The sequence below is a fragment of the Pseudoliparis swirei genome, chromosome 24 (assembly GCF_029220125.1).
Source record: "Pseudoliparis swirei isolate HS2019 ecotype Mariana Trench chromosome 24, NWPU_hadal_v1, whole genome shotgun sequence".
In the NCBI taxonomy this organism is placed as follows: Eukaryota; Metazoa; Chordata; class Actinopteri; order Perciformes; family Liparidae; genus Pseudoliparis; species Pseudoliparis swirei.
The window spans coordinates 21,330,548-21,343,572 of record NC_079411.1 but is presented as its reverse complement, the minus strand read 5'-3'; the positions used below and the strand labels follow the sequence as shown (position 1 = coordinate 21,343,572).

The 13,025-nt window shown below is 42.2% G+C and overlaps 1 protein-coding gene across 1 annotated transcript; it reads left to right on the top strand.

Annotated features, from left to right (window-relative positions):
• The first annotated feature begins 1,583 nt into the window (after positions 1-1,583).
• Positions 1,584-6,256, top strand: inab (internexin neuronal intermediate filament protein, alpha b). Its single transcript, XM_056410248.1, has 3 exons — positions 1,584-2,704; positions 3,167-3,291; positions 3,775-6,256. Exons 1-3 carry the CDS (start codon positions 1,667-1,669, stop codon positions 4,058-4,060), a joined length of 1,449 nt encoding a protein of 482 aa, XP_056266223.1. The 5' UTR covers positions 1,584-1,666; the 3' UTR covers positions 4,061-6,256.
• Positions 6,257-13,025: the final 6,769 nt, after the last annotated feature.

Below are 13,025 nucleotides of genomic sequence, written 5' to 3'. Positions count from 1 at the left end.
ACAGCCCATGTATTTGGACAGTTGCACATTCCTTGGTGTGGGTCTAAAATCAAACAATGGCTTTGAGGTTAAAGTGGTTACATTCAGGTTCAGAAAACATAAACTATATAAAAAGCTGTGAGTATATTTACCCTTTGGACTTGAACAACCTCAAACATACAAAGTCAGTATACCTCAGCTTCAGTCATATACTTTCAGATTCATTATGCTACAGCACAGAGGTGACAGTATATTTAATATGGCTTCCACAATTCCACAGCAGAGGTCAACAGGGCATTTCTAGATAATTTAGGAAATCAATTATTTTCCATTGACATTGTCATAATAACTACGTGCCTCCCTGTCACAAGCTGATTTGCTTTGGCTTGAAGGGGCGACATTTTATTAATACACGGACTTTGCAACGATGATATCAGCGCATCAGATTTCGAGTGGCATATGACAGACCTCCTCTTGTGGGGCATCTCGGAGGCTCACATTTACACATTCTGCTCCATTGTGAGTCTCTCAGTTTACAGCTCATTTAAATGGCACCTGATACTGTCAGAAAATCCAAATCAGGTTTGATAACTGTCTGAACCTGACTGTAGGCTTGTCTTTGCCTCTTGGGGAAATCACCCCACAACTGATGTATCTGTCGTATTCACGTGTGCTTGCTGTTCCGCAACCTGCCAGCAGAGGGCAGCAGAGGGCAGTCAGTGGGATGCTGTTTACAAGGGACGCTGCGCAAAATGAAATATACACCAGACGAAAATGAGACTATCTTAACTTTACTTAAATAAATAAAAACACAATTGAATCTGAATTAATATCATAAACTTTTTTTGTTTTTCAAAGAGGCAGCTCTAAAGTCCCACGGTGCAACCTCAAAGCCAAAACTTTGACACAAGATGCGGTTTTTTTTTAATCTTAAAATGGACAATCTTTATTTAATTGCCACTTTATTTAATTGCACAACCCCAAAGTGAAACTCACATGCACCTCTATTTTGTTCTACTACTCACAAAGTCCATGTCCAGCAGCTCTTCATTTATCAATGGTATAGCCTCACTGCAGACGTGTGAGAACAAGAGGCACAACACACCTGTAAAATATTTATTTGAGCATAATGTTGTAACTTATGGAAAGTGGCAATGCAATGATTTACAAAACAGTTGAAACTCCAACAGATATATGTTTTAAGCAACGTGCATCCTCATTGGATTTCGGGTGGGTGAGGGTTCGTTAACAATTTTGAGTTTTCTCGGTTCTTAATATTTGATTTAGTCTAAATACAGAAAGAGTGATAGTGGTTACCTAATATACAAGCTAACGGTGTGCTTTCTGGAAGAATAATTATAGTACGATGTGTCCGTTTAAAGTGTAAATGTGCAACAAGCATCACACACTGACGCACCACTGCGCCAAACAGGACAGTTCCATCTGCTCCACACAAAGAACAACTGCGCACATCTGGACCAATAAACATATTATTGTAGACATATAATACTTGTGTTTTTAATCATGAAATGCACCTCGAGCATTGATTATGTGCATTGGGGCTACCTGACGCATGTGGAACCAATGGATCCGGATGTTACCATCGGGCATTATTGAGTGCCTGGGTTGGTCCCCCTATATAAAGGAGACGCGCCCACTGCTCTGCTCTCACTGCATTCACGCCAAGATGAGCTACGGATCTGAAGCCATTTCCTCCTCCTCCTACAGGAAGATTTTCGGGGAATCTCCCCGTTATGCGTCCTCTCCATCACGGACCACGATGAACGTGTCCTCCCGGGGAGCTTACCGGTCCTCTTCCGGGACCCGGAGCAACGTCTCATCCATGGGTGCGTACAACAGAAAGTCCGGCCGCCTCATGTCGTCGGAGACCTTCGACATGACCCAGAGCAGCGTCCTCAACAATGAGTTCAAAATCGTGCGCACCAACGAGAAGGAGCAAATGCAAGGGCTCAACGACCGCTTTGCCATGTTCATCGACAAAGTGCGCAACTTGGAGCAGCACAACAAAGTGCTGGAGACGGAGTTGTCCGCGCTGCGCCAGCGGCAGACCGAGCCGTCCCGGCTGGCCGAGCTTTACCAGCAGGAGATCCGTGAGCTGCGCTCGCAGCTCGAGGAGCTGAACGGGGAGAAGTCCCAGCTCGTGATCGAGAGGGATTGTATCGAAGACGACCTGCAGAAGCTCAGGGGGAAATACGAAGAGGAGTACCGTGCCCGGGAGGGCGCGGAACTCACCCTCAAGGCCTTCAAGAAAGACGTGGATGACGCCACCATGGTGCGCCTGGACTTGGAGAAGAAGGTGGAATCTCTGCTGGACGAGATCAACTTCCTCAGGAAGGTGCACGAGGAGGAGGTGGCCGAGCTGACGGAGATGATCCACGCTGCCCAGGTGTCCGTGGAGATGGAGGTGTCCAAGCCGGATCTCACCTCCGCCCTGAAGGAGATTCGATGCCAATACGAGTCCATGTCGTCCAAGAACATGCAGTCCGCCGAGGAGTGGTACAAGACCAAGTTCGCCGACTTGTCCGAGCACGCCACCCGGAACAACGACGCCATCCGCTCCAGCAGGGAGGAACTGAACGAGTTCCGGAGGCAGCTGCAGTCCAAGACCATCGAGACGGAGAGTCTCAGGGGAACCAACGAGTCTCTGGAGAAGCAGCTCCGGGAGATGGAGGATAGGCACAATGTGGAGATTGGAAACTACCAGGTAAATCCCCCTTTAATGACTCGTTTACTCCCATTTGACTCCTAGTCATTCAAGTTTTTATTTTTTAATTGAAATGAATACACTGTGACGCGTTTTCAGAGCAATAACAATGTGAGGAGCAGCTGAGCTCTGTCCGTGGTGCTGAAACTCATCCCCCTGGGACACGCGCTCAGCAGCTGCATCGGGACAACGCCCACTTATATATGTGACCTAAAAACGAGTCGTTTTAGTGTAGTTGTGGATTATTCCCTCCCAGTGTAGAATTTAGGAGAAATATTTCAGCGCATTATGCTCATAAACGATGAGCAATACGATACTGAGGCTTATATTATGATTGACAGGTCTTTGTTTGGGCACATGCGATTAATCCTCTGCAAGAAACGTGACCACGTGACCACGAGACGGGTGTAAATGTTGAACCCTGGCCTATACTTTTCTTTTCCTCTTCTATTGCCCTTATAGGACAATATGGTGGAGCTGGATAACGACCTGAGGGCCACCAAGGGCGAGATGGCTTACCACCTGAGGGAGTACCAGGATCTGCTGAATGTCAAGATGGCACTGGATATTGAAATCGCAGCTTACAGGTAGGTTCATCTCACAAAGACAACTCACACACGACACGTTGGATCAGTGGTGCTCAAGCTTTTTTCAGTGACGTACCCCCTGTGAAATAATTATTTCAGCCGAGTATCCCCCTGCAAAGCATTTTGGGTTGAGAAAAAGAGATAATACAATTTGCATATAATATATAATATATACAATTCAGTTTATGAATTTAAACTTATATATTTTTTTATATTTATTAAATAACTATTTTCAAAGGCTTTTTTAATGGATGCTCATTTTAAATATATTTAAAACAAATCTAATGTATCCCCTAGATGTCCTTCACGTACCCCCAGGGGTACACGTACCCCCATTTGAGAACCCCTGAGTTAGATAACCAAACGTAACTTAAAAACACTAACATACCGGCATTTGGTGGGTCAATATATTGCATTGTTCCTGACCGTTATCTTCACGTTATCTCTATCCATATCTAAACCCTCCCCTCCGTCGTCTCCTAGGAAACTACTGGAAGGGGAGGAGACCCGCATCGGGACGGGGTTCAGCTACCCCGGCTCCTCCATGAGCGCAAGTATTGGCCTGGGCTACAACTACCAGAGCCGTATGTACACCAGCTCCGGCAAGAGCTCCAAGAGGGAAGGCAAGGACGAGGACCAGCAGCCGAGCAAGTCCGGAGGCAAGGCGTCCCAGAGTGAAGTCTACGAGGAGACGGTGGTCACCACCACCAACAAGATGGAGAAGCAGCAGCAAGAGCCCAGCGACATGCCCACCACTCAGAAAATGTAGAGCCTCTCCTGTAAACTCGTTTTGCCACCCGTTACCCTGCAAACCCATTCCACGTTCCATTCTCCGTGAATAAAACAAACCCTGAGCCTTTGGACGTCGACACTTGTGGGTCTCTAACGACGATAGCTCCTTATTATGAGCGCATCGTGAGATCGCCCTGGTTTTCCATCTGCACTGGTGTGTGTTGGATGTCCACAAGTGTGTGTAGACTGCGGGATCTAGATGTTTGTTTTACATGGGGCTGCCCCTCCCCCTCCCATTTGTCCCTCCCATTTGTCCCCCCCACGTGTGTGTTCTCCCAAAAGGGAATTCAATATAACTTTACTGTAACCGCTACAAGATCACGGTGCATCCGTGCTCTCTCTCTCACTCTCACTCTCTCTCTCTCTCTCTCTCTCTTTTTCTCCTTCACACACTCAACATCAAAGCGAGCACACTTAAAATATAATATTCAACTTTGATATGTGATACCGTAGATAACAACTCTGGTCATTCACTACACCACCACAAGCTGCGAGGAGCTTTACTCTCAACACATTCCAAAGGAAGCATGTGTGTGTGTGTGTGTGTGTGTGTGTGCGCGTCCGCAACATAAACCGTTAAGTGAGGACACACACGGTCCACAGCCAAGACAAACAATGATATGCGACGGTGTATTACTGAGACAATATTTAGAGTCGGAGTTCCTTAAGCTACACGTGATCCCCGTCTGACTGCAGTCCAATCAGTTCTGCATGGCAACAGCGTGGAAGATTCTCCTCTTCCACCTCCTTTCTAACTTCCCGGTAAAGTTTCATTCTCAAAAAAACGTGGATTCCCGTCGTATTTAAACCGAGATTTGAAGCTGAAGAAGTTAAAACAAACGTATTAATCGAGCATAATTTGCATGGTGTGTGTAGACGTCATGCTTTGCATGGAATCCATCGGCCCGTTGCTTATTTGACACCATTTTCCTTGTTAAAAGGCCGGCTAATGCCTTCCCTTTGTACCACCTGCCATGCTGAGCATCATCATGCACAACACTTATTCATAACTGTAATAGACTTGCTTGTAAGCCTGTGGGTTATAACTTATTACTGCAGGATGTGACTTAGATATAGGCCTCGAAAGCTATGAAGATAAGAAGTAAAAATCCACTTTAATGCACTTATAAAGGGAATGTAAAAAATACCAAATTTGCGAAACAGTTTGCACATTAAGTGAAGCAAAGAATGCTGTAAAGGAGGGACGACGCAGCATATTTAGCACATATCTACACGATCCTCTATGATCCATCTGGGTGAAGACGAATTGTATGCATCATTAAAAAAAAAGCTCAAAGCACATTTTTTGAGCTCCAGAATTCATATCATATCACTCAGCCAGAAGAAAACCATGACATCGATGCTCAAAATACAGAAAGCTGCTAGAACGCCGTTCCTCTCTACATAACTGTGGCCATGACTGGGCAACATGTCTGTTGTAGCAACGACCTCAACACTAGACATCTCTTCGTATGAGAGGCGTGTGGCGTGTTGTTTTTCTGCTTGTGTGCTTTAACACGGCTTCTTCTCCCGCTGCACATGTGATGAGAACAAAAAAACTCCTGATTGTACGGCAGACTGTTGTGGCTTCCCGATGTTTTACTTGTGATCGGTATTTTAGTACTGTAGTGAGTGTGTCTGTGTCTCTACACAGTGGCCTGTTATAATTCTGTAGGTCTGAGATCCAGAGATGTACAAGAAATTAAGAAATACAAGCCACATTTTATAAAACACAGCTATAACAATGGTTCATCGAGCCGTTATCTTTACACTGTAAACCAAGCCATTCATTGGTGTCTGGAGAAATAAACATCCCTTCTACTCCAACTGCACTGCCACACTTTTCTAAGTACACACATCCCTTCAGGGGAAGAAGAAGAAGAAAAACATGCATTTTCTGAAAATCTAATTTGTCACCAGTACGAAACCACCGATAAAGATTTAAGCAAATAACTGTAGGATGTGAAATGCCTTAAAAAAAACAGCAGCTTTTTTTTTCTGGCCATGTGTGTGATGTGTATGACTCTGTTCATTAGGGTGTGTAATCATTATTATTATAGAGCTCCCATGGCTACAAAACCATAGGGAACGAGTGTAGTTAACATGCTATTCTGTTTGATGTTATTCCTTATGTATTGCTGTTTGACACCATATAATAAAGATTTAAAAAATACTTGAAAGTATTGAGGCTGCACGTGATGTCATTGTGTACTTGAGTGCATTTCAGAGGTAATCACTACTTTTCAGAGAGAAATATTATTGCTGTACTATTTTTACTCCACTGCATTAATGTGGAAGTTACTTATTTTTCAGATTCAAAGTTATTTGAATCAAAAGATAATATTATAGGTAAAAGTACGATATATTTGATTCCTAGAGGCAAAGTCAACCAGTATATTATATGGTAATGTAGACCCATCATTTTCCAGCTGCAACACTTAAGGTGTTCATATGGTCATTGTTTTGTCCACAACTTATTCAAAGTGACACAAAGGCCTGACAACGATACCGGTAGGCTGATTATATTTCCTCTCATCTTAATCAGTGAATGTTGCGCAACTTGCATTTCATTTGAGAACATCATAAGCACATTAATTACTTTTTTTCTTTGGGTTCCTCTGATGATATAAGAGCATTTGTTTTCTTGAACATTTACTTCATATATACCAAACATATGTCATTTTATTTATATCTATATATATATATATAAACATATATATACAGGACTGTCTCAGAAAATTAGAATATTGTGATGAAGTTCTTTATTTTCTGTAATGCAATTCAAAAAACAAAAATGTCATGCATTCTGGATTCATTACAAATCAACTGAAATATTGCAAGCCTTTTATTCTTTTAATATTGCTGATTATGGCTTACAGCTTAAGAAAACTCAAATATCCTATCTCTAAATATTAGAATATCATGAAAAAGTATACTAGTAGGGTATTAAACAAATCACTTGAATTGTCTAATTAACTCGAAACACCTGCAAGGGTTTCCTGAGCCTTGACAAACACTCAGCTGTTATAAATCTTTTTTTTAACTTGGTCTGAGGAAATATTAAAATGTTATGAGATAGGATTTTAGAGTTTTCTTAAGCTGTAAAAAATAATCAGCAATATTAAAAGAATAAAAGGCTTGCAATATTTCAGTTGATTTGTAATGAATCCAGAATGCATGACATTTTTGTTTTTTAAATTGCATTACAGAAAATAAAGAACTTTATCACAATATTCTAATTTTCTGAGACAGTCCTGTATATATATATACATACATATGGACAGCACTGCGCCCCATGTTTCATCTTTTGATAAATAATGTTCAAACATGAAGGACTCTTATGTAACAGGAGTATGCTTTGCATTTTGATTGGCTGCCACGTCGTTACAGCATTTCTGGGAATTAGGAAGGAGTTTCAGATTATTAAAAAAAATGTATTTCTTGTCCTATATGCACAACAATTGATTGATCAATTGTGAACGGTAATCGGTCAACGGTGGGTTTGCACAGCAAGACCCCACCTTCATCTTCGGAGGTGCATGTGTCACTATTGTGTTTGTACCTCACCGAGAGGGGGAAGGGCAGTACGGACTGCACCTTACAGGCTCTGACCCCCCCCCCCCTCCCCCATGCAGTCCCAGCCCCCCTCCCAGCTGCCCTGCCCACTCTTGGACGTTTGAAGACTATATTTATACCGTGCGGAGCAGCAGGAGAGCTTTGTCAATAAGTCGGCCTCTGGCGGCCGGTCATCTTTATTCCTCCTGCTGCCTGACAGTCCTTTGTGTGGGGAAGGGGGCGTCCCTCTGTGTCCCCACATCCTCTGCTGCACATTGCTACATGAAGCAGTTCAAGGCAAAGGTGTATACCTGGCGTAGAGTGATCTCTCCCTCAGTGTGACACCGGATGAGAGGGCAACTTCAATCAGAATCAGAATCAGAATCAGAAACAGTTTTATTGCCAGGAATGTTTACACAAACGAGGAATTTTTTTTGGCGGAAGGTGCAACATTTGGACATGACAAACAACAATCAACACGACAGAAAGACAACAAATAATGTGAAAGTGTTTGGGTGTGTGCTTCAAGTGGTGTGTTTTAGTTAAAAGTGTATGTTACAGGTGGCGTGTGTTTAAGTGTTTAAGTTAAAGTGCATGTAAATAAAGTGGCATGTGTGTGGAGGAGGCCTCAAGTTAAAGTGCATGTTAAAGTGACGTGTGTGGAGGAGGCCTCCAGGAGGGAAGAAGAAGGAGGAGGGAGGAGGAGTAGGAGGAAGAAGGAGGAGGAGGAAGAAGAGGAAGGAGCGGGAAGAAGGAGGAGAGAGGAAGGTGGAAGAAGAGGTGGTAGTCCTGGGGGTGACAGTCAGTCAGTGGGGGACCCGGGCTCCATTGATGAGCCCGATTGCCGACGGGAAAAAACTTTTGGTGTGGCGGGTGGTCTTTGTCATGATGGACCGCAGCCTCCTCCCAGAGGGGAGGGACTCGAACAGGGAGTGTCCAGGGTGGGAGGGGTCAGCGACAATCTTTCTGGCCCGCTTCAGTGACCTAGAAGTGAACAGGACCTGGAGGGAAGGCAGATTGCAGCCAATAATAACGTGATATTGTTAGGAATACAGAATGTAACAGGTTTGTGGCTGTAAACATCAGATTTCTTCCCGAAGCAAAGGCTTACACAAAGGATATTTGGTAATATCATTTATTGTAACTGCAGACTGCACCTCTGCTCTCCACTCCCGCCTCCTCAGTCCCTACTGCTCCTTTATGGAGACAGATGCACACACACTGCATTGGCCTCAGCTGGTGGCTGATTAATAATCTGCCACCAGCTGGGGCCAATTAGACACCGTTCCCTGAACCACCCCCCGCTCCCACTCCACTCACTCTGCAGCCGAGCCTGAACACACCACTCTGTCACAGTATCCTTGTTTGATGACAAGGAACTGCATGCTGGTTGTTTTTTCGTGGAGCTAAAATATTCCCAGGAGCAGGAGAAGCTGAACATCATCGATCCAGTCGAGGCCCCATTAAGGGTTACATTTTTTTGGAGGTACATTCTTTTAACCTTTAAACCAACTATTCTGTTGTTGGTTTAAAGAAGGATCATTTGCACTGATTGTGCTAAAAAAATCACTCACAAAATGAACAAAATATGAGGGGCTTTGAACTAATCCTCTCAAAGATAAAGATGAAATGCACTTCACAAATTAGAACTTTAGAGAAAGTAGTAAAATAAGCTAACAGGCAGCGAGTGCCTTATTATGATGTCTGAAGATACACTTTTCCATATACCTTTGAACATGTGTGTATAGTGTCTGTAGGATGTGGATATTGCTATTAAGAGATGCAAATTAATTGCATCAGTAATAATAATCCAGTATCATAATAAACAGTTCCATGAAATGGGTATTTCAGCATAATACATTTAATTAATACGTTGTAAATTATCTATTGGTACTTTAAGCATATTGTATATACATATTTTGTATTTGTGATATTCCTACTTGTACTTAAGTAAACAATCTGAATACTTCCCCACCAATAATGAATAACACTATTCGGAAAAGGATGGAGAGAATATTCTCAGATTTTACCATGCTTTTCTTTTGTAGCATTGGCAACAGTAGGGAGTTCATTGTTGTTGTTGTTGTTGCATATTGATGCAACAAGTGCAGGAAAACCTGTGAGGTTCCATGTTGAGTGCTGGTATTGTTTTCAGGTCTGAGGAAAACAATAGTTGCTTTAAACTTTTCTGTAAAAATAACGATTGATTTGTACCAACACGGGCCAGATAGCAATGTCACCTTGACCTCTTTCCTGGAGGTATATAATATATATATTCTACTTCTCAGGACCACGGTGCAGGTGTGTATGAAAGACACATGATGGATTACCTGCTACTGCTGTACACACGCGTGCACACACACACACACACACACACACACACACATACACAGTCCTAGACCTTGAGACCTTAGGCCTCTTGGTGTGTCCATGTTACTGGGTGTGCATGTGTGACGCAGTTTGCAGATCTTAAAATATGTATGCCCCTGCAATGCTCCTGAGTAGAAGGTGTGGTGGGAGCCGTTCGGGGAGATGCCGCGCTGTAAAAGCCCTGTTATGAAACGCCGCTGCCTCCTCATGCTTCAAATTTGAAGAGTGCTTCAACGTTCTATTTTGAGTCTCTTCCTAGAGACTCTCACCCTTCCTCATAACCATAGAAAGCATACAGGAGTATTACGAGGCAATAAAAACACATGGACACCATGTAGAAAATATTGCCTCCTATAGGAGAAGCTCAGATTAAATTGAGGATGTTTATAGTCCTTCAGTCCAAAAGCCATCAGCATTCATTGCAGTTGGCTTCCTTGTCTTAAAATACGTGCAGTGTTGTGTAAAATATAGTTTTTATGCTGAAATAAATGTAATTTGAATGAGCCTAAACCAGTTCACAGATAAACAAATTTTTCCTTTAATATTTTCTCATCTCAATACGTTCACATCCAGTTGGTTTTCCACATTTTATTTCCACTTAAATTGTTATTAACACTTCTAACTCTAAACTGAGTGGAATATTTAAACCCAACGTTTTACGCTATCCCATCAAATGGACATAGTATAGATGTCTCATTGTATTTTTATGCACGTCTTCCCACATTTTGGCATGACATATCTGGACATATTCAGATATTTTAGGATCTCACCAATAATTTTAAATGATCTAAAGTCCTGTAGGTTTCAATAATGCTCAGGATGTCCGTGGAGTTTGAGAGGTAAATAAATATCATCTGTACGTGCACACTCCTCACTGCCTGTGGGAATGGCTCCTTTTCATGTTTTTAACCTTTGCTACCTTGAGGCACAAAGGGAGAAACATGTTTTATGTCCCGCCCTGCAATAATTGTGTCTGCGTGGGGCTGTGATGGTGGCTGAAATAAGAATCGAGGAGCAGAGCGAGGGGGCCACGGCCGTAAATATCACCCGTTTGTCAGCGTCTCGGGATCAAAGCCATCGCTCTTCACCAGACTGAAGCGTCGGCTGTGCGGACATTTTAAAATGTCAATGTGTGGGACCCTAAACACCCACAAATAACCAACCAAAATAAAAAAATGTAAAGCAGAAAAGCGTTATTAATAAGAAAGGTGATCACATTACTTTTTAATCTTCGTCCAATGTTCTTTAAGTCTAAAGGTCCTATTCTTGTGTGTTTAGTTTATTGGTGCTGCTACTGTGACGACAAATTTCCCCTTGGGGATTAATAAAGTATATATCTATCTATCTATCTATCTATCTTTTCAGACCAAACGCAAAATAATTCACAATAGATGTTCTTGGACCTCGCCGCAATGTCTTTATTCTGTATTCATAGTGTCACACAACAACAGACGTAGATCATGAAGATAGTGACGAGTGTGCCCAGGGTGATGTGGACTGAAATGAAGCCTCTACATGTAGCCTACATCATTTCAAGGGTGATGATATATAAATGAACAGAGACAAGAGAAAATAAATCAGAGTCAGGATTCAGGAGGACAATTACAATGATATCACACGTTTGGTCGGTTTGTAAAAAACACTCCTTCCAATAAATCCAGAAATGTCTTTTTGAATGTTCCTAGGAGGCTCACCAAATCCAACAATCAGCTGGATTTTGAGGGAAATATGAAAAGCTAATAACATCATGTTGACTTCTCCACACTATCACAGGTTCCTGGTGGTCCATTTATATGTATATATGTTAAGCCAACTGCCCAATAAACCAGTGTATTGTTTTCTACTATAAACATAATACAAGTTACAGTGTGTAAATATGCCTAGCTAGCTGCTTTACGCTAAACTAGCTAAACACGATGAAACTGCTATCAAATAATATATCCAAGAAATATCCGAGTATTCCTTTAAACACAGGCAGCCAGACACATTTAAAATGCATTGTAAGCTATGAATCATTTTACCAATTGACTCAGCGACAGCTGGTGATGCATGTTCTCTTTGTACCTGTAATCAAAGTGTTAATTTGTGAGTTGCTGCTTCTGTTGCCTTGGAATCGGTTGCTAGCATCCTGCTGTGCTTCGGCAGCCATGGTGATTTACACCTTCCAGGGAAGGCAGAGTTTGTGAACCATGGGGCAGACAAATAGATCAAAAGACTAGGAATATAAACGGATACAGAAGGCAGATCGCAAACATGATAAAGAGCAGATTAACACATTTAAGATGATGGTATGACCAAACACAGTTTTCTGTTTTCTGCACTTCAGAAATGATTTGTTTGTCAAGCTATCTATTCATTCTGTTTCCTTGCTTTCGCAAAAAGCACCGAGTCATGTTGATGTGTGTGACGTCGTGGCTTTCTCTATAAACTAAGCCATCGCTGTTTTTTTTCTTCTTCCTCGGAGCTAATAATAGCAGAGACAGTGCCGGGAGAACCAGACATGCAGACAGGAAAGACTGATGGAAAATGTTAAACAGAGGGGGGAAGGTCACCGCTCTATTCTGGACCTCCATCTGACAGTGTGATAATAGGGGTATTCAACCTGAGAAATACAATTACTTTCGCTGTAAAGTGCATCTCACGAATCACAAAATGGTCACCGTTCTTCTTCAAATGTGTTCGATATTCTAGAGAATTTAGGTGTAAAGATTTGATTTGTTAAGCAAACGTTCACTTAATCTAGTTTAGATGTGCTACATGTTTTAGTTGTTTTACTTTATTCTTCAGTTGATGGCCGGATTAGAAAATGGAAACTGATAATTAAAAAAAGAAATACTCTATTTCAATATAGGAAATGAGTACTTGTACAAAGCTACATGCTGCAATAACTTTATACCAAAACCCAGAGCTGCCCTGTAACTACCACATCTGATGAATGCAACCCTAAAAAAAGACACATCACATCCAGCTGATGAAATATTTTTCTTTCCTCAGATGTGGAAAAGTGTGATTCATCA